At 44.1% G+C, this 25343-nt stretch overlaps 1 protein-coding gene across 3 annotated transcripts in view; it reads right to left on the reverse strand.

The window, feature by feature from the left end:
• sash1a (SAM and SH3 domain containing 1a) overlaps window positions 1–25343 on the reverse strand; it is a 63958-nt gene that overhangs the window by 23355 nt on the left and 15260 nt on the right. For 2 of the 3 annotated variants that reach the window (XM_034527956.1, XM_034527955.1), the window contains exons 1-7: window positions 22830–23202; window positions 14720–14848; window positions 5868–5918; window positions 5736–5785; window positions 671–711; window positions 373–462; window positions 170–282 (exon numbers count right to left, since the gene is read on the reverse strand). In XM_034527956.1, the coding sequence (XP_034383847.1) occupies window positions 170–282; window positions 373–462; window positions 671–711; window positions 5736–5785; window positions 5868–5918; window positions 14720–14848; window positions 22830–22946 (591 nt within the window). In that variant the 5' untranslated portion in view covers window positions 22947–23202. Of the gene's footprint in view, window positions 1–169; window positions 283–372; window positions 463–670; window positions 712–5735; window positions 5786–5867; window positions 5919–14719; window positions 14849–22829; window positions 23203–25343 lie in introns of those variants that run through there. The other variant, XM_034527957.1, reaches the window with a different exon arrangement.

Genomic DNA, 25343 nt, shown 5'->3' on the forward strand with positions numbered 1-25343 from the left:
TGTGTGCAGAGAGAACAATGCAATGGTTAAAATGTGGGGCGTTGTACATGTTAGTAAGAGTGAGTCATTTTAGTAAGCCAGAGAGCTATGATGGGAATATGGAACAGAAGGTAAGGAAGGCTGGAACCCTGGGCTGGGGTAACATGAGGTAGGAAGTGGAGCTTCCTACCCGGGAAAGAGCTTCTTCAACGGTGATCATCTTCTCTTTCACCATCATCATGAGCTGGATTCGCTCTTCGTCGCTCATGGTGATCTCACTTGCCACGAAGCCTATGTCTTCTCCTGGAGGGGGAAAAAAAAAAAAGGTCAAATATGGAGTAACGCATATTCAGTATTCAGCACAGTGGATCTGAAAAGTAAAGCCACACAAACCTTTGGATGTCTGTCTCATGACTGGTTTGTGCTGAGACTTGCGGAAGTTCTGCCAAAAAGATTTGTTTTTCTTCTTGTTGTCCCATTTACCTAGAAGGAAGGCAGGTTGTAAATATCTGCATGGGTATATAGACCATCCATACAATGTACAACTACAATGTATGATCCTTGCGCAAATATGTCTGGCTGGCTATTTTTATATATATTTCAATATCACTCCAAGAATCAATACATTTTAAGCCAATCTTAAACATATTAAGACGGCAGAAGACAAACATAAAAATGCATATCAATTTACCTCCAGATCCTTCTTCAGAGCTAGATTTGTGCAGGGACATTCTGCGGGTGAAGGAGTAAAGAGAGAAAGAACAAACATTAGAAACAATGCATCTTCCTTCTTCTTACTCTCAAACCATATCCATAAAGTCGCCCGTCTGCCAACCCCAGTGCTTCAAAACACTGCAACTGGTTTGTGAGTGCACAGTCGTTTCTGGTAAAAGAGGGCTGCAGTTCTGTCTGTTCGCCACTTGGGGTCAGTGGTAGTACTTATGTGACAGCGAAGCCAGGTCCCTTAGGCTTGAGAGGGAGAAGGTGGAGGAGAGGATCTAGACAATGACACCCCCGGTGTAAAAACAAGAGGGTCAGATAAATATGGTGGTACTACAACGTGTTCAAGAAGCAGTAAAAGGACAAAGGAAAGTCTACTCGATGAAGAAAAAGACACGGTCAAGCATGCAAAAGCGAAGAGGGAACGCAGCTATTGAATCGAGAAAGAGAAAAACAGAAGGGGAGAGAGGAAGAGGAGGAGGAGGAGGAGAAACCACAGGGCAGACTCAGCCTGTTTGCTGTTTGTATTTCCACTACCCTCTGCAGGAAAGACAGTCACGAGGAAGACAGAAGGAGAGATGGAAAAAGTAGAAAAAAAGTAAAGATATGTCCATAAACCCTTCCAAACAACCAATACTAATAGGGAGAACATAACTCAAAAGCCACTAGCAAATGTACTGCACTCTGAGCAGCCTCATCCAATGTTCTAGCAATTTCAGCGGCATGCGAGGCTGTGGCCGACTCCCCCTTGTTCTTGAGGAGGCAAGAAACCACATCAATGGCAATCCATTTCTATTTCTTTTATATTAAAAAAGTATGTTGTCGAGGGGGCTGAGCTTCAGGGGTTCATGTTCAAAGTAGCTGCTGAAAACTTCACAGAAGAAGAGACAAAGTTTGCAAGGAGGGAGTGAAGCTTCAGGGCGGATCGTGTCTGAGGATAACGCCCTACAGGTGTGTGTGTGTGTGTGTGTGTGTGTGTGTGTGAGATACTGACTGCTGGTGGCAACAAGCTGTAAGCTGTTCCGTTCATTCAATTAAAATGGATTAAATCACAGGGGGGGGGGGGGGGGGGGGGGGGGGAAAGAGAGAATCTCTACTAAAGGAAAAACTCTCGTATACTACCACACACCCTTTATGATCGGAGCCCAGTGCACACGGGCACACAGCTGCTGAGCCGTGCAGAGACACAGGTGGCTGCCAGTGAAGCAATGTAAAAGTGTGTGACAGGATCAGAACGAGATGAACAGGTCACTTCCCTCTCTAGTGGCTCTCTGTGTGTGTGTGTGTGTGTGTGTGTGTGTGTGTGTTCATACGTGGCAGTCCTCTCTTGGTGCAATGGGAAATCTTCACGTGGCTTAAAGCTCGGCTGCTATGGCAACATAATGAGATGCTAATTGAATGGAGGCCTGCATGGTTTGCTCCACTGTTCGCCCCCCTCTCAGATAGGCTAGGGCCAAAGCTAATGCTAATAGATCTCACTCAATAGAAGCTTTTCTGTGCCAGCGATGCCCCCCCTCCCCTCCATGCTCTATAAATTAACCTCTATGCAGTGCGCACACACACATGCATGCACATACACACATCCACGCGCTCACCAGCCTGAATGTTTTTCAAAGAGGGTGTCAGGCCAGGCATTGTGTGGCTGGGCGACTTAATTGGTTTAACTTCCAATCTTTGGCATTCCTTTCTGTTTCAATTCCTGTTCTTTGCATCGAGTCGGGCACATTTAACTGCTTTCTTATCGCATGGGCATAAGAAGCCAACTTTCCATTTTCCGCATAATATTAAGTACAGAACTTTGGCTGAACCTTTGTAGTGAAAGTACATTTTCAGAATACCTCTCCGTAGTGAAAATGTGAGCTTATGCCATTGGAGTTATGAGTGAATGGCAAGCTTGGTCAGGAGACATGATATGTCTGACCACATTGACCCCGTCAGAATAATCCTGAGGGTGCCGTCTATGTTATAGCACGAGACTCCACTTCTGTGTGTTACAACTGTAGAAGCGTTAAAAACATACAGTGAATATGTGGTAGTTCCATAATATATACGAAAAAAAAGGATGATTTGAGTAGGCGATGGTGGGTAGGGAGCCATCATATGATGCAGAATGAATCACAGGTCTAGCATCCTGTGTGACAGAGCTGCTGTACAGGAAAATTGATAAACCAGCACATGGCCAGAGTTGAACACACAGCTGTGTGAACTCAGCATAAATCACAGCATTTCGTGCGTGTGCGTTCGTGTGTGTGCGTGGTGACTGTGTGACTCCAGGGATGGCCACCTGGAGCCAGATGATCTCCGGTGTTCTGGGAGAGACAATGAAAGGCAGCGACCCTGTGCGACGGTGGCAGTGTCCACAGGAAGAGCAGCGGGGTGAACTCTTCGAGGGTCGTTGAAAAAAAAAAAGGGGAAGACAGAACATCATATGGAAGGGAAATAGAAAAAGCTTACAATTAAAACACACCCAATTGAAAATGGTGCTGGAGCATGCATTTCCCTGCCTCCTATCATGTGTGCTTCACTACCAGAAGCAAATAACAGTTCCATGAGGGCTGCAACACTCAGCCACAAGTGGTAAATGTGCTGACAAGGTACTTTAGTTTTCCAACATGGTACTGTTGCTGTAAACGGATTCTTCACATGGCACGGCTTACATTTCCATCCTATTATTAGTTTCATACGCTGGGCTTCGAGGAGCACAACTGCCTCTAATTGTGCAACCTTACAAAACCCGTTAGTGCCAATAATCAGCATGGGTCCGTGCACATGTATGCTTTCATCAACCTCCATTTACCTCTGCTGTTAACTTCTCTGATAAGCTTGATGACCCCTCTCTGGAACAATACCCTCCAATCAATCACCTTTCAAAAACAGGAAGTTCCCAGATTGAACCGTTCAGCCTTCTGAGAAAGCTCCGTCATCGGCACTTGCATACCAGGCATTATGGGAGCAGAGCCCACCTCCTGCCAACAACCTGACAAGGAGACACACACACCGAGGGGTGGCACAGCCCAAGATGGAGTCTGGGTAATCTCCTCTCGGTGCTATAGTCATGCCGCGAGGCGATGATGGGGGTATCCGTGTCCGTGCGTGAGAGGAATGGAAAGGGCTCGTCTATCACTCTGCCTGCACATGATAAATCCATCCACCTTAAACCTATTCACTACGGTGGAAAGTGCATAATAGGCAACATAAGAGAGAACAGAGAGCTGGCAGAGATTATGAAAAAGAAAAAAAAAATGAATGCATCTGTGTGTATGTATGCATGTATATATATATATATATATATATATATATATATATATATATATATATATATATATATATACACACACACACACACACACACACACATATATATACACATATACACACACACATACATATATACATATATATATATATATATATATATATATATACACATACATACATACATACATACATACATATATATATATATATATATATATATATATATTCTTCTATAAAATCGATGAAAGAGTGGAAATCACAGAGGTAAAGTGACATGTTAATGTGGAGCAGTTTCATTAGAGATTATTAAAGACTCACGGTCTGAATCTTTATGAGAAAAGGGATGTGAGGCACAGAGGACAGAAAGAAACCAGACTGACAGGAAGAAGTTAGGGGCTCTTTCTGGGACTCTCTCAAACAGCAAAGCGACGTCATTCGAAATTTGGCATCTGGTTCCCATCATCCTCAGCATTTGCCTGTTTTCAACATATACAGCCATGGGAGAAGAGATCATGTCTGTGGTATGCGCTTCCTCTGTTGCACGTGGTCATCACATGAACATGACAATTCAGCTGGGGGGGGGGGTCACACAAAGGTGATGGTCACGAACAAAGACCCATAAAATAGAAATAAAAGAGATCATTTCTGACACTAAAAATTATTTCACTGGCCCTGGCAAACATGGCGTGAAAGTGTTTGACTGGGCCTCCAACTTCATGCACTAATCTGTCCGTCCACACTTAATCTCTTCTTTAAATGCAATGGGGATGTTTCTGGTCACCACCAATGGGCAATCTATTCTTTATTGAAATCTCCATCAATCATCTCGTGATAAACATGTAAAAGATATTCTTGACCTCAGGTCTGCTTTAACAGATCAAACAAACCCCCAGAGCCTTCAGATGCGTGTGACAGTGGCGCGTTAAGAGAGCTCTTGTGGACCAACTTGGAGCGCTTTAAATGTGTGCAACAGTGATCTAATGGGAAAACATGTTGGTGGAAGAATTTCAAACACACAAGATATGTGCGCAAAAAATGAACTCACGCGCACACTTTGTGCTACAGGGACCAGTGAAAAGGAACCACACCCATTCCCAGTCCCATCCTGCTCGTTCGTTCACACTCCTTTGCTGTAATCATTTGGCCATCGCCCCCCTTTCCCCTGCCTGACACAAAGGCAGGAAGGAAGCATAGCCGGCCAGAGAACAGAGTGGCTGCTAGACTGAGCAGGTCAGCCGGAGGAAGCAGTCAGTGGTTTCCCTTTAACCATCGCAGAGATGTGACCGACTACGGGTCAAATGTGTGATGTCTATGAATCTATCCAGGGTTGATTTAAAGATCAGTCACCTTCATATTAAATCAGGTCATGTTTTATCTAATAAGGATTTATTTTATCATTATAAACATGTACACGTTTGGTAAGACATTCATGCATGTTCACCCAGATCTACAACCCTAGGTCAGCTGACCGCTACTCCCCATGGGCAAGGCCAGAGACCTTCTGTCCAAGCTGTCATAGAAGAGAACTATGGAGATCAGATGGAGGTGCGTGCGTTTCCACTTGGCTCTCCATCTTTAGGTGCGGACATGCAGAAAGTGTGATCCACGATTATGTGTGCAGGCATGTACGGTGTGATGCGATCCACAGATGGGCTGCGCTGCACATTGTTTTGACAATGATGCACATTTCAATCCAAGCGTGTGTCATTGTTCCACACCGGCTCCAGTCACGTGTAAGAGATTGAATGGGGGCGGGGCAACGAAGAAGAAAAACTTACTTTCTGTCCGTTTCTGGAGTGGACACCTCACTGCTGAAGCCTAAGGATTCCTGAAGACAGACAGGGAGACAGGTGTGAGACTGACTTCATAGCCAAAGATTGGGGGAAAGTGCACAGAGTGTCTCTTCCTACCTGGATCTCAGAACGGAGCTGCAGGGACGTGCTGCTTGGATCTTGTTTCTCCTGAAAAAAAAATGGCAAGAGAGAGAAGAAAGGAGATCCAATGTCAGTGTCAAAGGATCAATCCACTTAATAACATATGAACTGTGAGCACAGAATTGAGAAGACCAGAAAGAAGAACAAAGGTTCATGTAAACACACCTGCATGTCATTGAACACACACACACACACACACACACACACACACACACACACACACACACACACACACACACACACACACACACACACACACACACACACACACACACACACACACACACACACACACACACACACACACACACACACACACACACACACACACACACACACACACACACACACACACACACACACACACACACACACACACACACACACACACACACACACACACACACACACACACACACACACACACACACACACACACACACACACACACACACACACACCTCGACAAGTCAAGTCTTGCTTTAGGTAAACCTGCAATACTTGTTCTGATTGTTATTGAACACCACTAGTGAATACTACTGGGCGGTGGTGTAGCCGAGGGAAGTCGTGGCTTTCCTCGCAAAACAACATATCACAAAAGCACGTACGGAACTAGAGACATGAATTCCACAGTGGATTAAAATGACGTTAGTGGGCACCTCCCTCAACACAAGACAACACCTGCTGGGTTTCCTTACATTTTTAGAATACGATATTCCATATTGGACTAAATGAAATTGCAGCAGACACGGGAAAACTGGCTCGTATAGAAAACAGATAACCAGACGACAAAAAGGATTAAAAGAATTAACAACATTTTGAACCACTCTTTACTTGTGAACTGTTGCTGAGCTTCTCCAGCCCATGATGTCTGTAGTAGGCTGTTTTCACTGCTTGCATATGTCTAAAGCAGGTGTCCCCATCATAACAAATCCAGAGACAGATGTGCCTCAAACCAAATGCTTCTGCAGGGGCTGCACAATCACAACAGGTCTGCAACTTCAATTCCAACCTGCTGCATGTGAATGCTGAGAGCCAATGGGTGGCCTGGAGGGATCGGTCCAGTGCATGGTTCCTTGGTCGTGTGTTCTTTTGTGCTTTTGAACTCTCGTGGAGGAGATTACCAAACTGCCCGTACTCACACTCGCCCAATGCTACCACGCTACTCTTGGACTGTGGAATAATAACCAACACAGGAACAGATGGGGGTCAAACTATGCTTAAGGGTGGTGACCAGATTTTCTAAATGTGGAGCAGGGATTCAAAGGCCTGCATCTCTTGCCCATGGGCTTATCGTCATGTCAACATTCTTCATTTTCAGTGGACATTTTCTTGCACATTGCTTAATAACGCATATGTAGCTTTACTCTTAATGTGCCTTTAATCCTCCTGGCATGAGCTGTAAGCGTAGCCACTATTAACTTGCTCAGTGCTGAGATTCTATAATGAGGCAAAATGAGAGCACATAAATTGAAAAATGGTTGTGAAAATAATAATGCATACATGTGGCAGGCTTGGTAATATTAAGCAGACTATAAATGTCATGAGAATACGTTAATTAACAAGATGATTTAGCCAAAAGTTATATAATGGACAGCTCGTTATGATGACCCTTTTGGTTTCATTTATTCTGAGCCATTTTTTGAGGAAGTGTCAAAGTTTTGCTGAAATTCAGAAGATCTCAATAATAGAAAAAAACAAAACAAAGACAAGTTCCTGTTTCCACTGACCGTGTAAGTACATGATCTGAGAATCTTGTTCTTCTATGTGTCTGTTAATGAACTTGGAAAACAACACTGAATGTCCTCTGATAAATCCATGACTGGTATTACGCTCCCAAAAGTACGTTGTCTTTCGTCAAGGCTGAAGACGACTGGAATACAAGCCGCTGCTTTCTGTCAAATCCGCTTACATGAATGACGATATGAATGGATACAAGTTGTCTGTGTTATATGTTACGTCAGTACAAGCAGGTTGAGGGCAGGTAGCCGCCGCCACAAAGAAAAGACTAATTGAATATGGAGTTTCCCGAATGGAGAGCAGGAATAGGAAATGAGTCCTTTCTACGCACCATTCTCTATCTCCACAAACAGATATTAGATTGCATCAATCACAGGAGGCTGAATCTAGAACACTTCCTACACTTGGTCTGCCATGCTTCCTAATCCGAGTGACCTTTAGTTTAACCTTCTGTGACTGGGCTTTGAGCAAGGGGGTACAATCCTTCCAGGATATAGCTAAAAGGACATGACGTGACATGACCTCCTTTAAAAGCTCTTTAAGAGCTTGTAGCCGGCAGGTCATAAGAGCAGGGGACCTAAAGTGCTGAGGTGGCTAAAACCCCTTAAAATTAGCCTGAAACCTACACTTATCCCAACAGTAATCAACTGCAGGCAGACAGTCAAGATGTTAGCGAGACAGTCTGGCTGGCCTAACTTTAGCACTACAAGTCCTTCTAGTCCGATGTGCCTTGTTTGTCTATTTATCTGTTACAGTGATTAAGCCGACAGAGACATGGGTCCGGACGTTTCTTTGGGAAGTAAATCAAGTAATGTGGGAAAAAGCTCTGAAACAATGACCCCGGGGGCCTGGTGAGTCCCATAAGTCAGAGAGCAGGTACCTGTCTAAGGCCATACAAACCTCATCTACCAGACCTACCGACGCGTAGAGTTGTGTCTCATTGCATTGCCGGGCTGAGCACAGGGACGCAACGTAAAGAAAATGTGTTCTCACAGAGGGAGCGCTTATGTTGTGCAAAGACACAACACGTTCATCCCTGAAACGAGCGCTGCCATGGTGCAGAATGAAAGTGGGTGTACTCAGAACAACGCACCGAAAGAAGAAGCTCACATGCACACGCAGTCACACATTCTTTCACAAAAGGTAGGATTCGGATCCTCTCAGAGGGCTTCTGCGAACTGCAGTGATGGAAAAGATATGCCTTTCTCCCCGATGGATAACTACCGGCACCATGTCCACTGGCTGTGAAGATTATAGAAAATAAAAAGACTTGCTGCCTCGCATACACACACAAAAAGAAAAGCATAGCCAGACGCAGACCCTGACCTAGCCACATATGTGCCACCATAGACATAAACCTACACAGACACACCAAGGAACACCCACAGACACAGACACAACTCCACTTCCACAGACGAGAGGCTCAAAGCCGCTCTCTGTTCCTCCTGCTACTCCTCAGCTTCCCTTTACTCCTCGTATGTGTGTGTGTGTGTGTGTGTGGGGGGGGGGGCTTAAGAGAAGATCTGAAATAAAAACAAACCTAAATCTACATCCTGTTTGCTTTTAGCTGCAGATCTGCGAGATGAATTTGGCGGAGAACAGAACGTGAACGAGTTGCCAGCGTAGCCGACACAGATTCTGAAAGAGAATATCAGATTGATGCAGTATCTGGATGTGAAACTCACAACACACTCCCAGAGGGAGCACGCTACCCTTTACTTGAACTCACCAGCTTCAGCTTGAGATACTGCCCTACTTACCGTGAATTGACACGATGCGTGTGAATGTGCATGTGTTTTCCCCCAAAGATTGCCACAGGCTTGTTTGTGCACAATTCACTGTGTGTGTGTGTGTACATGCGAGTGTGATGCCAACGCAACACCCTGATTGCTTAAGCATGACAGAATTGAGTTAAAAATCAAAGAGAGGACGCATTAAGGGAGCGTACGAGGAAGAGCTCCGGCTAATGAGGATCACAATGTCTGCAGACAGGGGAACTAGCGTTTCCTTCATTAACCCAGAAACTACAGTTAAACACTGCTCTGCTACAGCAGCAGCAGCAGCCGCCTCTGTTAATGAGAAGGAAAGCACAGAAACACAGATGAGCGTTAAACAGCGGCCCTTTAGTTCAAACATGACTACAAAAGCCCACCAGAGGCACGGGCTCCCCACAGCGGAGTTACTGCCAACCGGAGAGACCAGGTGGCATAGTGGAGGTACGCCAACTGGCATGGCTGGGTAAATCTGGGTGGGCGAGAGTGAGGTTTCTAGGTAGGCTGTGCGTGCGGAGGGACGGGCACCAACTGGAAAGCCCGGTGCAAGACCAAAAAGTCGTTAGCTGTGGGGCCAGTACGGTACAATGAAAACCGGCTCGTTTGGAATATCTCACGGGAAGATCTACACACACACACACACACACACACACACAGGAAATGCATCATCTCAGTGGGCAGTAGATGCCACACACACACACACACACACACACATGCTTCTGCAGTGAGGAGCATTCCTGAACCAAAAGGATCATCATTGCTTTGCCATTTCAAGACAAATACCAGAGTTATTACAAATTCCGATGACAGTGTCATGACCCCCGATGCTGAAATCGTGGAAAAGTTACAAATATACCACTCGCTTTCCACGGAGGCTATGGCAATAATGAAAGCTCGGGCAACATCATTTGAAAGTCATCCAACAGCAACAAAAGGCAGCTGTTGAGTTGAAGCAAAAGCCTGAAGGTAGAAAAGGACAAATAAGCAGCAGAATTTGTGACCGTTTGTCTTTCTTCCGCTCTGTAGTTTTAACCCAGCTGAACTTCACACATGGCAAAACAAAACAAGTCAGCGCATGAGTCTTGACCCCCATCTGTCAAACTACTCGGCTAGAAAACCATTACAGAGCAATCCGGAGGCCATCGGATCAATCTGACGCCAGCGGAGGCATTTTTGTGTCAAAAGTGTTGAAATTATAAAAATAAAATAGAATAAAATAAAAGGTCAACAGTGAGACCAACGACTGAAAGATTTTCAAAGGGTTTATTCTTCGAGGCCAGATTGTTCATCCACAATTTTGTAACACAAACCATTTTGCAATTGCTCATTATGGTTTACAGCATGTAGAAATGTGTGAAATCGTTAGCCCCGCAACCCCAAATTTCAAAATGATCCACTTGTATTCATACTTAATGTACATGTTCTGTTTCTTCGTTGTGGTTTGAGAGATATGCTAATATCTAGTTTGATGTTTTCCTCTCGAGCGGCACTTCTACTTTAGCTTCCGTGTCCTTTTGTTGGCATGTTTTTACTTTAAGTGGCAAACAGTGTTGAAAATAATTTAGCAAGAGAGAGTAACCGGCAATAAGGAACAATCTATTTGAAAAAGAAGCCTTTGTCTTTATCCATATATTTATTGATCAAATTTGAAAAATCCTCTTTCTGAACCGGGTGAAGGTGAAGTATTGACCAGTATTGAATCGGAGATTCTTTAATGAAGAGTGCCTTACAAATAGAACGCATTATTATTTTTAATACCATGATCTTGATTTTCAAGATACCATTTGTGCCTGTTGCATTAACTACAGGCAGGGCAAAAATAAATGGTGCTTTAGAGTGAAAAGAAAAAGGGAGCAATATAATAACACATCTAATGAGCACTCCTACACAACTCTAAAGACCGAGAATACGAGCTGAAAAGCACAAACTCATGGAAATGAAATGTAAGTGAACACTGACTTAGCTGGAATATATATATATATATATATATATATATATATATGAAAATACACTAGCAATTACCCAAAAAAGGTGTGTTTATTCAAAGGTCGATCTGAAATGTATAGCTCTCTCCAGCCTATGTTGATAAGATGCATTGCATCTATGTTAATTATATTCCATTTGTGGTTTTGGCCAAATATTGCAGATGGAACAAATGCAAAACACTATCAAATTCTAGGGTCGCTGAACCCTCTGTTCCCTTTTTGCGGTACTTCCTCTCCCACTAACGAGTCGTGTGCATCACCACATCAGCATGCTAGTGAGAGCCTTCGAAAGCTCACCGTCTATAGGAGCACTGGGAAGCTGTGCATGGTCGCGCTAATCCACAGGCCACATTCCCAAAGGGGGATGTTTATTCAACCCCTTGTGTCCCTACTACTCATAGAACTAACATGAAAGCGCCGTGGAACAATCCAGCAGAAACCAGGCCGGAAGTGGGCACGTCGATAGTTATCTGAGAGAGCCTCTCTCATCGGCTCCTATAGCGTTTTACCACAACAGACCCTCGGCCCTCACTGGGTTAATTCAAGTGGCCCCTCAAGAGCTGGCAGACACTTTGTGCAAGTGAAAACAAAACACACATGTTAAGCTCCACACAATTTTGTAAAAATGTGAGTATTGCAACAACATTTCTCCAGAATGCAGCAAAGAAAGAAAAAAACAGAAGCCTAAGACTCAACTTGAGAATGTTTTGGAGAACAGAAACAGTCTTCTTCTTTCACTTCGTTGTCACCAGGCTGACAACAGTCAAACTATAGACACTGGGGCTTTCTGTTGGCAATTCTATAAAAAGCAAACTGCCAAATAAGTTTTCATCAGACAAAGTTAACGTATATGTAGATATTTCATAATAATAATAATAATGCATTGTATTTGTAAAGCACTTTTCATTCAAAAAAGAATCTGAGAGTGCTGCATCGTCATACTTTAACCTTAGGCCAACTTCATTTCTCCGCTCCATATGCAAACACAAGGCAATATTGCAGACGTTTCAAGGTAAGGTTACACGAATATCTGTAGTAATATCCTACATATTCAGGTTCACTTTATGAATCTAAAAATTATACGGTTATGGTCTACCGGCGGCCCCCGACACAGCCACGCAGCCGGGTACAAGAGCACAGAGACAGGCATCTGGATCAAATCAAAAATCACAATCCCAACATTATAATAAAATCCCAAAACACAAGAGTCGCTCTTACTGGTTTCTTAGACAACTGTGTGTCAGTTGAGTGTTCAGACCAGGAGAGGTCAACGATAGGGTGACCTTTGCCCCGTACCTTTGGGATGGCTGAAAAGTTAATTTGCAAGAGACGTGCGATGATTAGACGTCCCGGTCAAAAAGAAAAAAAACGACCTATTAATCTGAAGTGGAAAAAGAAGAAAGACAATGAGTGGAGAGGGTGTGGGACACGATTGAGTCACCCGTCATCCTGTACCCTTTGCAAGTGGCAGGTCTTTCCTGAAGGGCGACTCCCTTTAGGAGTGCAACTTGCTAAATGTCTCCCCATTACCGTGGCTATTGAACATTGTGACCTTCTTTAACGACCTGCTACTGGTCCTTAGGGAGGCGGCTGCATGACGTTTGCTTGCAGCCACTGATTTCTGGACGCACTTGCACACAAGATACAAGAGTTATTTGCTCCTCTCTGACTGGGTGTCCATTCTGCTGCAGGTTCTCCTCACTTCATCTGGGCCTCTCGTGCTCCGCTTTTCTTTCTCCCCGTCTCTTGTGTCATACTTTTACAATGTATTTTATTACTCAAGCTTTACAGGTACCGCGCCACAGCCGTTCAGTCTATAAAGGTATCTAGTCCAGTGGGAAAATATTGCTTGAGAGGAAGTCGTTTTGGTCAACCTACTCTTACCCTCGGGGTAGAACCGGCTGCTCTAGACTTGAATATTCCCAAATCCTTATTTTAGAAAATGACTGCACTGAAATGCAAAGGCAAAGTTCAATCCATATAGCGTAGGTTGATACTGAGCTTTTGAGAACTCTCACTAAAAGGTGTTGTCTCGCCTATGTTCCTTCCTTCATGTTTGTTCTTTTCTCCCCTTCTCCTATATTATGGTGCCAAGCATTGCAGAGTAGCTGCAGGCTACTTCATTCACCACTCCTTCTCATCCTCCTCCCTTCGTCTTCCTCTGTTCACATCCTGATCCTGCTCCTGTTTTGGGCTGCAGGCTCAGGGCCCAGTCAGCTCTTTTCCTCTCTTCTTACGCCCGGGCTGCAAAATCTTCAGGATTAAACTTTCCCAAACTATAAAACGTCCAGAGGTAATCCATATTAACGTGAACTCGCACAAAGGCCACACAGAGAAATACATTTATTTGAGTTTGATTGTAGGTTAAATGTTCTATGTATCCACAACTACGATTTAGTTTTTTCATGCTTTCCAATACCTCATGTAAGCGGTGCAAACAGGATGTCTACCTGCAGTCATTAAAAGGAGGAGCTATAGATCAAGCCATGCTTAACCGAACCAAACATGGCTGCCTTTGAGCAGAAGAGGCCTCCTATTGAACTTGACAGACAAGACAAAAGTATATGAAAAATAAGAATAGCTGAGGTAACACGATGACATGAGCGCAATCCGTGCAATCATTATTTTGCCAAACAGTATTATTATTTGTGTTACCAAAGTTGGAGATGTATATTTCAAGCAGATCTATGCTGTTGAGCGGTCAGAAAAGGTGGCTATATTTCATATACTTTTGTTTTAGAAATGACAACAAATTACATTTTCTCTAAGGGTGCGTACTAAATAAATTCACCGTGAATAAATCATAGAGCAATTATGAAGTTAGCAAAACATTCAACACTGCATTTGTGGACCTACTGGCTAGTGTGTGGCAACAGAGCTGCGCCCTCTGTGGCAGCAGCGGCCACATTCCTTCACACATTTGAGTGCAGCTTGGCAACCAAAGGGGTGCCCCACTACCCTACATCCTTGTGAAGAGGACCCCCAGAACACAAATGCATTCACAACCAGAAAAAGGCCTTCGCACACATCTACGTTTGTTCCGCTGCTGTTGTTCCTTGCCAGGTTGTTGGTTAAGAATGTGGAAATAACACTGTGGAAAAAGCTATGAGACGACTCTAACAAGGGGATTATTATTAGGGTCATTATTAAAAGATTTGCATCATTTATCCAAAGTATGCAAGTATTAGTTTTTTCTTGTACTTGTGTGTGTGTGTGTGTGTGTGTGTGTGTGTGTGTGTGTGTGTGTGTGTGTGTGTGTGTGTGTGTGTGTGTGTGTGTGTGTGTGTGTGTGTGTGTGTGCGCATGTGCGTGTGAGTGAGTATGCATTTACCATGTCAACCTCTTGGGAGACTCGTCTTTTGCGTAGCTCCTCCATGCGGTCATTGACGTCACTGAAGCAGGTGTTGTAGTACTCAGAGTACTCCTGGGCAAGGTCATCTATGTTGCCCAGAGAACCATCCTGGAGAGAGGAAGAGAGGACATGGTTCAGCCAGGGAACTATGACATCCAGATAAAGAAGAGCTGAAAAGGAAAACCGGCGAACCAAGAGAGTGCACTGTGTGACAAGCATGTCCCCATCCATCCTCTCCATAAACAGTCCAATTCGTGGCATACAAAGGGTAGCTACAGGCATGCATTTGGGTAAAAATGGCATGGCTTTAGGGATACAAGCTTAATCACTCATCAACACACATGTATAGAGAGGTATGCGTTGTCTACACACACACACTCCAAAACAGAATAACCTAAATATACCCCTCAATAAAAGGTCTGTATATTTTCAGCAGTTGATTCTTATCAAGACCCATTGAGTGTCTTTGGCCAGCATTGGGTTGATCCTGTGTTTTGTCTTTATCGAGGCTCAAATCAAAGATGCCCTTTACCTCCTCAGACGTTCACCCAACTACAAACCAAACACACTCTTCCGATTCGCCGTCGTTTAGATCAGCACAGTTCCTGTCTTTGTGTGGAAGACATGTGTTTAGGATTGAGGGAGGAAGCCGTGCTCCAAACAGTAAAGACCTAACAAACACTCTTTGGATATAATGTTGAAGACTGGCCTCCGAGTTACTTTTGGAAACACTAATCGTAAACTGAACCATGACGCGAGATCATGAAGTTTTGCTTGTCCTTAAAAACTATCTGGGTTGTACTCAATGCAGTCATCCAGCTAACTAACCATGCTCCATCAGAGCAGAAAAAAGTGTGAACAATATATGTATTCCTTTGCATTTAAGAAGAGCCACCTCTTTTGCACTTGCTGGAGAGACGACTGACACCCATCTCTTGCTTTGGAAAAAGAAAAAAGAAATGTAGGCTATTCTGGCAGTAATGGCAAGCTAATGAATATTCATCAGTGTTGATCTAATCTGTGCCAGGCAGACAGCGAGCATTGAGTCACTGTGCAGGGTCCGAACAGTCTCTCTCAGTCTCTGTCTTTCTCAACCGGACTCCCTATCTGGGTGCCAGGCCACAAATGAATGGATCACTGTGAGTGGGACACACACACACGCACGCACATGGGCATAAGGCCCCTGTGAACGCACATTAGCATTCACATGCATGCACACATGCATGCAGGAGGTTTCAAAAACACTAGACCAAAACAAACTGAGGCGAACCAATCACACACACACACACACACAACACAGTGGACTAGGTTATGAGAAGGCACTTACTGATTGTGCACGGAACACAATATCACACACACACACACACAACACAGTGGACTAGGTTATGAGAAGGCACTTACTGATTGTGCACGGAACACAATATCACAAACACACACACGCGTGTTCTGTATAAAGTGCAGTTTGGCCGGCTGGGATCTATCCTCCCCGTCTCATTGCTTGAGAAATTCTGTTTCTGGCTGGACATATGGTCCGAGATGACTGAGATTCCCAGTGGGAGCACTCCCTGAGCAGACACATGCTTTCCCCTGCATTCCTTTGCAAAGATTGAAAGCACACTCTCATTACAGAACCCCGAGATGTTTTAATCACAATCACGTGTCACAATTTATCTACTCGCCATATCCAGAAGATAAGAACAAACCTTGTCCTGAGCTTACAGCGGCTCTTGATTGAAAGAGGGCTTCTCCAGTTGGTGTTAAACTGGGTCATAGCATCAGAATGAATTAATCATAATTAATAACACGTTGCCATGTTTCTGGCACCACTCTGTCAGGAACATGATATGTAAACCTCAACTGTGGGCAGACAAACATGTCTTTGCTAGCTGTTCTTAGATTGATGTGCGTCTCTGGCTGTATGCATCCACGTGTGAGCGTGGATAACTGAAATTCCTCCAACTCTCTAGTGGCATGAGCTCATGGGAGTCCAACACAGCTGACCCTCACCCCCCTACCCCCCACCTTGTAAAGTGATACCGCTCAGTTATGTACGTATCCACCATGAGACAGCACGTGAGTGGGGAGAGGGACAACACCTTTGGGGAAATCGCAGATTCTGAGGGATGGAATTAGGAAAGGAAAATCTCGGGATGTTTGATTTAACGTTTAAGAGTTTAGTCCACATTTTTAGAGAGAATCTGTCAACGTGGGAGTGTAGGTGGAAGAGCATGGAGGGATCCGACAGTGGTCCACACATCCAGTTTAGAAATGTGGGCACTGGGGTGGGAGTGGAGGCTGGACAAGGGATGATTTGTGAGATACTGACTAGGGCAGCTGTGGGGTGAGAGGAGGATAAAACATCTGGAGTCAGGGTGGGAAGAAAAAAGAATCTGCATTTATAAAGAGAGATTCTAAGGATGAGTATGAAACAGCTTACCTAACCTGGAAAGCCTATGGGTGTGTCACCATAGTAAGCTAATTAATAACCCTAAAAGCAATGCTTACTCTAAAAATGTAATCAACACAATTAACCACACTAATAAGCACACGTAGTTTCATGGAGGCTTTGAAACGGAGGCTAATGCAGCTGATGTAACTGCTTCTCCACCCTGGAAATGAGTGAGGCCAACTCCCAGTTTTGACTGAAACAATGGCAACAATAATCATACAGAAGAAACACCCAAGCAAAAATTGGTGAGTGTGTGTGTGTGTATTTACAGTAAAGAGTGCACGCTTAATTTATTGTTTAAGCCTACTCGATCAAGATGGCTACTCCCAAAGTGCAGCTGAATCTTTTTCTGAACAAACTGTTTCACATTACTTCTGCACATAATTCAAAACTCAACTCAGAGAAACGGCTCTGAGAAATGCACAGACACGTTTGAGAAGTTATAGTGTAAAAGCCGCAATACGCGTGACTTAGTGTCTGCCATGTTGCTCAACCATCAAAACACAAATCACTGGTTATTGCACATGAATATTTCAGCAATGTGTGATGGGGTTGCACGTGAGCCCTAACCAAGTGATTTACACAATATTCAGTCAGGATTGCGTTGGAGGAATGGAGATGAATAGCATCCATTCCAAGAATTCCAAGAAGAAAGACAAATATAAATATCCTCAGCTTTGGAATATACTGTAATATGCTCCCTAAAGGCAGCATGGTAACACAGATGGGAATGCAAACAGCATTAAGAGCCAGTAGCCTCCACTAGCTTAATCAATTAACCACGGCATTCCTGGCATTCTACCACAGAAGATTGTCTCCTGGGACTTTCAGGAAGTCAATATGAAGAAGCAGACTCGGTTTAATAAAGATGCAATGTTGTGTACAGTGTTAAAATGTTACCAGCCTACTGGAATTGTAGTTTTCAAAGATTTTACCATTATGTGGCCTGTAGTGTATCATTCTCAAAAATGGAACTAATGTTCACCAGTTTATAATGCAACATGACAAACCACTGCACTGTTCATTTCTCGTCTCACTATACTTTAATTTAAGGTACAAGCTGTTCATTCTATTATTCTAGAGTATACACATTTACAAGAATGAGCAGTTCCCAGCTGAAGTGACCATTTCTTCACAACATAGCATCTGAATGGCACTCCACCAAAGCAATCGTTTGCAAAAGTTATTAAAAAATTCCACAGCCAGCATGCAAGGCATGGATAACGTGGGTCTCCTTGTGTGCTTAGTAGTCACTGCCAAGGCACACAGCTAATCTCGCAAGTTATGCTCAATTCAGGTTTTTATACATTATGTTAGATGTTGCAAAGTCTCTCAAAGAAAGTGCTTGTTTATTATAAGCAGAGAGATAATAAAGGCTAAAAGACATTAGACCCGAACCCAAAATGTTTGTTCAGGTTCGTCCTTTGGGCTCACATTCCTGAATGAGCTGAATGGTGGTGTACATGGTGTTAACCATTGTCACACGGCTAGCCTGCATGGTGACTGCCCCTTCTCTCGGGGCGAAAGAACAATGACAACAGTTTACAATAGAGCCACGCATCTGATGTAATGTTTGAACATCAGTGGAATGATCACGTTCACTTGCAATGCACTCTCAGGACAGGTGCGGCAGGTTGAAATTGTCACAGACTGTCTTGTATTGTGTTGAATTCTACGACTGTTTATCGAAAAGTAAACCAATAGAATTGTCCAAATTTACCCCAAGTCATGGATACACCAAAGCACGCTATAGATCACCTGTCCAGCAGTCCCCCCGCAGTAAACCATCCTTTACTCCACCAGGCCCTCTATCCACCCCCAGCTCCTCAAACAGGACACATTTGGCCATGCCCATTCTTTCCTATACTGTTGCCCCTGTACTGCCAACCAGGCATAGAAAACAAACCAGAAAGAGAACAATTAATTGTGTCCGATATATGAAATGTGGATAAAGATAAGTAAAGACAGGTGGCTAAAAGAGGGTGCTGCTCACGGGCCATGTTGCATGACCCATAAATATCAGATGCACTCCAGTGGAGAATCCCACAAAACATAAAGCCATGGGTCTGGCTAAGATCTAGTGTTGCCGATGGGAGCCAACGAGGGAAGACTGTCGAGGAGGATGAGGCCAGGGGGGCAAAGCCCACCCCCTTTAGTGGGCTTCCTGAGGATATCCGTGGATTGAGCAGAACAGTACTCTGCCATCCCAACAGAGGAAACCTGCCAGTTCTGTGTGACCTCAATAATGACACTAGTCAGGGAGGGGGAGCAAAGGAGAAGTCAGCTGAGTGGGACTGGGCAACTACAGACACAATTAGGATATGATAGACTGTGTTAGAACATATTGGCAAAGATATAAAGTGGCCTAGCTCACCACGGTTTGGCAGAAAAGGACCGGAGCATATGCTGCCACTCTGTATGAAGTGCTATGTGGAAGGAAGAACAGATAAACCACCTCATCTAACTATTTGTTTCGCAGACACAATCAATATCCATGTCCTGAGAGCAGGATCCAATCCTTTAGGTCTTGAGATGAAGCACTGTCTAGTACATAATCAGTGTTTTCCAAAAGGAGAAACCGCCACCCACTCTGTGTGAAACACCACAAAACTCTCTTCAAACAGAGAAGGATTTCCTGCAGGCAAGTACACGATTTCCAGAAGGCTTGAACCTTTTAAGCAAAAAAACAGGATGAGATTTCTTTTCAAAAAAGGAGCCAAAATGTAATAATGGTTGACTGTCAGCTGTCCAGGTTTGTGGTCAAATCATCTATATTAGAAAGGCGTATGATTAGAAGTTAGCTCTTAGTCATGGCATGTTTAAAAATCTGCATTGCGTCTCTCCACGCATTAAAAAAAGAAATGTTGCAGCCATTAGTTAACACTGAAGGCCACAGACTCTGAATAGTTACCAAAGAAGCTGCAATGGAGAGGAACGGGAATGGATTGTTGCAGAGAAGTCAGTACAAATGCACAACTCAGAACATTTATGCTGAAACAGAATTGTTTGTTTCCAGTCAGGCCTTTTTAATGTGGCTCATTTAACTTTCAATAAAGAAAGTTCAATAAAAAACCCTCATGTCTCTAGAAGAGGGGTGGGACTAGAGGCAAATCCCCAGTCAGACATCTGTAAATCCGACCACTTAAAGCAGCTAGAGCTCCAGCGCTCTGCAGTCACAAACTGCCTTTGACTCTTAATTAGCTCAAGTGCTATTGACTCAAGTTCAACCGCAAAAAAATGACTGGCTTACTTGAGTATTCTTATTAAAACACATTCCGCAACAGGCTGACTACTGTGTATGACTGGCCTCAAAGACAAAGGCCGGCCTTAAAATAATACTGCAGACCGAGTGCCCATTGAAAACATATTTTAGAGGTGCAAATGTGGATGAAATTATGCAGAGGAACTCTTGACCGCTGGCTGTTGTAATGCTCACCCGAGTAGTTCTTGAGTTTGTCATGCGTGCTCAAACCTATAGTAATCACTGACTGGCAGGATCTAATAAGCATGTCGACCACATCGTTATCAGGATGTACGTCGCTGTGTACAAGTGAGCCTGTTCTCACGAGTGTGGAGCCAAGACCAAACACATTTGACACAGCGAGTTAAAGTTGGGTCAACAGGCTTGGGGCAAACCCAAATTTAAAAAAGGGCATTGGATTCCCATACATGCTCACAAGCAAAACAAAAGGCATTGAAAGTGAAAGGGCAAAAGTTATATTTAGCAGATACATTTTACTTTGAGGTAGGTGGTGTTCATTGTGCAGAGGATAGGAGCCTGAGCAGCACATTGTTAGGAATAAAGCTCATTATATCAAGGGAAATGTAAGAAACTTGTATTTTTGTGACTTTTCATTGTTACTGTATTAGACTGTATGTTAAAAAATCGATACATCAATATAATATACATGTTTAAGGCAAAGTGAAAATATAATATTTTAAATACATATTTAAAAGCATATGAGTAATGCAAGGAAAAGACAATGTTAAACTGGACACTGATATTTACATAGGATGCCTGCAAGCTGCCGTCAACTCAAAAAAACTCATCACAACAAGACCATTCAAACAGAAAATCCTGTATCATCATGGCTGTCAACCAGTTAGTTCTAGTATGACAATCGGACCTGCTGAACTTTTGAAAGACACCATCAGCAGCCAGGGAGACCAATCAAGTTCTATACTTTCACACTTCTAATTTTTCCAGTATAGTTTTGTTGGAAAATAAAATGGTCCCAATTACATGTAAAGAGATTTTGAAATAGAGTGTGCTGGGTCTTCTGGCGGGTCAGATGTTACTTACAATCAATGTTACAGTTAGTCCACAACCTCAAACCATGTGGATGTTAGATAAGAGAAGGAGGCATCCATCTATACTATAAAACTGTGAAGCTTTAGAACAAAAAAAGTTTAACGGATTATTGAATTGACCATAAAATAGTGACGATTGGTGTATTTGACGTATACCAAATGTGTCAAAAACAAGAGAGTTCAAAAGGCTGGTTGCTGGTTTGCATGTGTGTGTCTCAGCCCGGGGGGGGGGGGGGGGGGGGGGGGGGGGGGGGACCATGAGCGCATAGCCTGCAGACATTTGCCTCCAGAGCAATACATCTGGATACATTGCCTGGCTGGGAGCCAGGTCTCCCACTCGGTGTCAGAGGGCAGGACAGCCTCCCCCGACTACGTGCACGCAGACGCAGACGCTCACACGTTTACACGCCATTTGCATCTTCAGTGCCAGACCAAACCAAATTAACACCTCCGTCTTGACACAGACTGGAAGTAACTGCAACACATTTTGGTCAGCAGATCAATCAGACTCTAGGCCTGTAAACTCACGACTGCTGTGGCAGCCACACAAAGGAGAGCTGTTACAATATACAGCATCTCCAAAGGGAAGAGCCTGTAAGGCACAAACATGCAGTCTACAGTTACTCCGACTCTCTCTGGAATGAGATAATGCAAATCACAGAGAAAACAGGACAGTCACAATCTCGTACGATCAAGTGGGATGAAACACTGGGGAATCAAACTTAACTTAATCTAACTTAACTAATTACTTACTGAATAAGCAAATTGGTCAAATGTGAGAATGTTTCCGGATGGCGAGAGCATATGTGTTCTCAAGAGACCTTGATGGGAACTTCAGGAACGCCAAAGCATCTCTAACAATCAGCTTCTCCAGTTGTGCGTTTTTAACCCATCTCCTCAGCTGGAGGGGCAACGGCATCAGGTTGGAGAAAGATAGCAGCCATGGAAACAACGTGGCATGGCAGTGCACCGACGCACAGGGGGCAGCAACCCCAACACAAAACGCACACAAGGCACAAAAGGGTTAATTTCTCAATGTGTACCATACCATCTTCTCGTTGGATTCCTCTTCGGGTACCGATCGACTCAAACGTGTGAACACGTCACGCGCAGCCTCCAACTGAACCACACGCAGCGCGGGTGCGTTTGAAACTCGGGCCTATAAGGACGCAGGGGGCTGGGGGCTGTTTGGAAGCGCAATTTGCATGCGCCCACTAATTGGACACGCAATCGCTCAGTCGGCAAATCAGTGCCAACTTTGACACAGAGGGTGAAAACTCTTTTAAGTTCTAGTCTACGGTGAGCACCCCCTCCTCAACAAAAACTTACCAGCATCCCCATTACGTCCGTCCACAGTTGGGAAAAGCTGTCGGACGCAGCGGCAGCAGCGCTCTCTGCCCGGGGCTCTTCGGAGGACGCACCGGTCCCCTGATCACCTTCCATCATGTCACAATATGCCGTGTTCAGTCAGGCCAATGCTGGAGCCGAGCTGGAATCCAAGCCCACGGGCAGTGAAGCTGATCACCAGCAATGCACGAGAAGTGGGTGCCAAGACTGCCTCTACAGAAAGTTGCCCTTGACGCACCAGTGGACTGCTCCGATATTGCTCGGCACGATCCGAAGTTTAACATGGCGCCCCGACATGTTTACGAAACTCCCAACAACAACTGGCGCGTCGAATTCAAGTTATAAGTAAACTCAACAAAAACATTTTTTTTTTTTTTTTTTTTTAAATGGGGGAAAAGAACGGCGGCCTGGAGTTGGACCGGCGACAAGTCACTCGGCTGAAAACGTCCTTGCGGGCTGTTCGCTGCTCCGCAGCCTGCAAACGCACGGGTCCGTGGCGGGGCACCAACCAAACCACACAGCGGGGGGGGGAGGGGGGGGGAGTGGCGTCCGAGCGGGCGAGAAGTTTCCGAAAAGTTGACGGAGTCCCTCGACGAGCGACAGAAAACGGTCTAAAGTTGTAGCGCGAGCACACATAAGCTTATTTGTATAAATCAAACCGAGTGAGAGAACGCCCGGAGCACGCAGGCAAATCCTCCAAACACTGCGCCTCCCCCTCTCTCCGCCCGCCGGTTCTCTCTCCCCCTCGCACACTCCTCCCAACTAAACATCACAGCGGAGAGAAAACACTTGTCCCGTGTCAAGAGCAGAATTTGGTCAGAAATGAACTCAAACCGCGGACACATCATTATTAATATTCCAATGATGCATTATTAATGCAGTGACTTATATTTGTTTGAGTAAATCTATTATTGTTTGACCATTTGACCCGTTTTGTTTGAACCCTGAACGTCACACGTGTGTTAAACGCCTGCTGCTCACTAACTTTAGTGACCACATCCTTTCTCCGTGATGACGTGCAATGTCCCCTGTTGCCTTCTGTGGTCATTTTTTTTAAATGGTCACTCCATAGTTTTTTCTGAGACAGCTTAAGCTGTAAAAGACATTACAAGAGTACAGTTCATTTAAGGGAGTTATTTCTTTAACAGCTCGGAACACTTTTTTTTAAATCTCATGCTGACAGGGCTTTCCATCAATACGTCTCTCCAGCCAGTGTTGAATGGGGCCTGTGAACAAAGCACATTCTCCACACAATTGTATGACAAACAAAAAAAGCGCATGGGAAAAATGTGTGTTTTTTTTTTAGGGGGGTGATGCATAGTGTGACCTACGCGTTGCATAAATCTGGACAATATGCTCAACAACAACGCAAAAAAAGAATTTGGAAAGTAGTTCATTTGGTTTAGGATTACCACACAAACACACACACACACACACACACACACACGCGCACACTGCAGTTGATAATGTAACAGCAATGTCCTCTGTGCAGATTTAATTTGAATATGTAAGATAAAAAGAAACCTGTTATGTGCAAGCGTGAAATTGCACAGCTATCCTATCTGATCAGCCCTTTGTCACGCTCCACCAGCAGGCTACTCTATTGTAATGAAGAAGTCCTGAGACTGTCTCCAATTTGGCCTGTTGTTGTCGGAGGCATATTTTCTCAGAGAGGCAACAGCTGCCAGATCTTGTGACAGATGCCAGAAGGATGAGAGACGGAGAGAGTCAGAAGATAAGACAAACCATTTGAAATCACAGCTCCACATGCTCCTTTCGACGTGGTTTCAAGCCAATCTAAAATGCTGCTTCACCTTCTGTTCACCAACACAGCCCACAGCACCACATGCAACGACAACATGCCCAATAAGTGACATAGCCGAAGGAAAAAGAGCAGACCAGAAAGAGACATAGAACACGCATTCCGTTCCCTTAACCGTGTAAAAGGTGATCAGTTACACAATAATCCCCAAAGATACAGTTTCACTTGTAGTGCAACGCGATGCGTGACACACATAAGATATGCCTTTCAGGCGTTACGGCAGCTCAAAGGACTGAGTGAGTACAAATAAATAGACAAGAATACAAATAAGTGGAATATGCAACTAGTATACAGAAACTATACAAGAGTGAACATGAGCACTTAAAAACAAACGTATGAGGTAGTGAATGACACGTGAAGGTGTTTGCAGCATAGTCTACACATAATAAATGTACAATTCTACTTTATTAGTTTTATAAAAACGTTTATGCCAAAAATAAGACTTACAGTTACCTTCTACGGCTACATTAGCAGTTTCGTGAGACTGTAATTAGTCACAGTGGGTTTTGGACTAACTATTCACATCAGCAGGCTAACATATTCAAAATGCTAATGCTAAAATGTGGATGGTTAGCAGGTATGATAGCAAACGTTTCTTAATAAGCACTAAACACACAATACTGGCCAAATTTTGACCTGATGATGGTTACCAAATGAAAGGTCAGGTGATCAAC

Source organism: Cyclopterus lumpus, chromosome 24 (genome assembly GCF_009769545.1).
Source record: "Cyclopterus lumpus isolate fCycLum1 chromosome 24, fCycLum1.pri, whole genome shotgun sequence".
NCBI classification, from domain to species: Eukaryota; Metazoa; Chordata; class Actinopteri; order Perciformes; family Cyclopteridae; genus Cyclopterus; species Cyclopterus lumpus.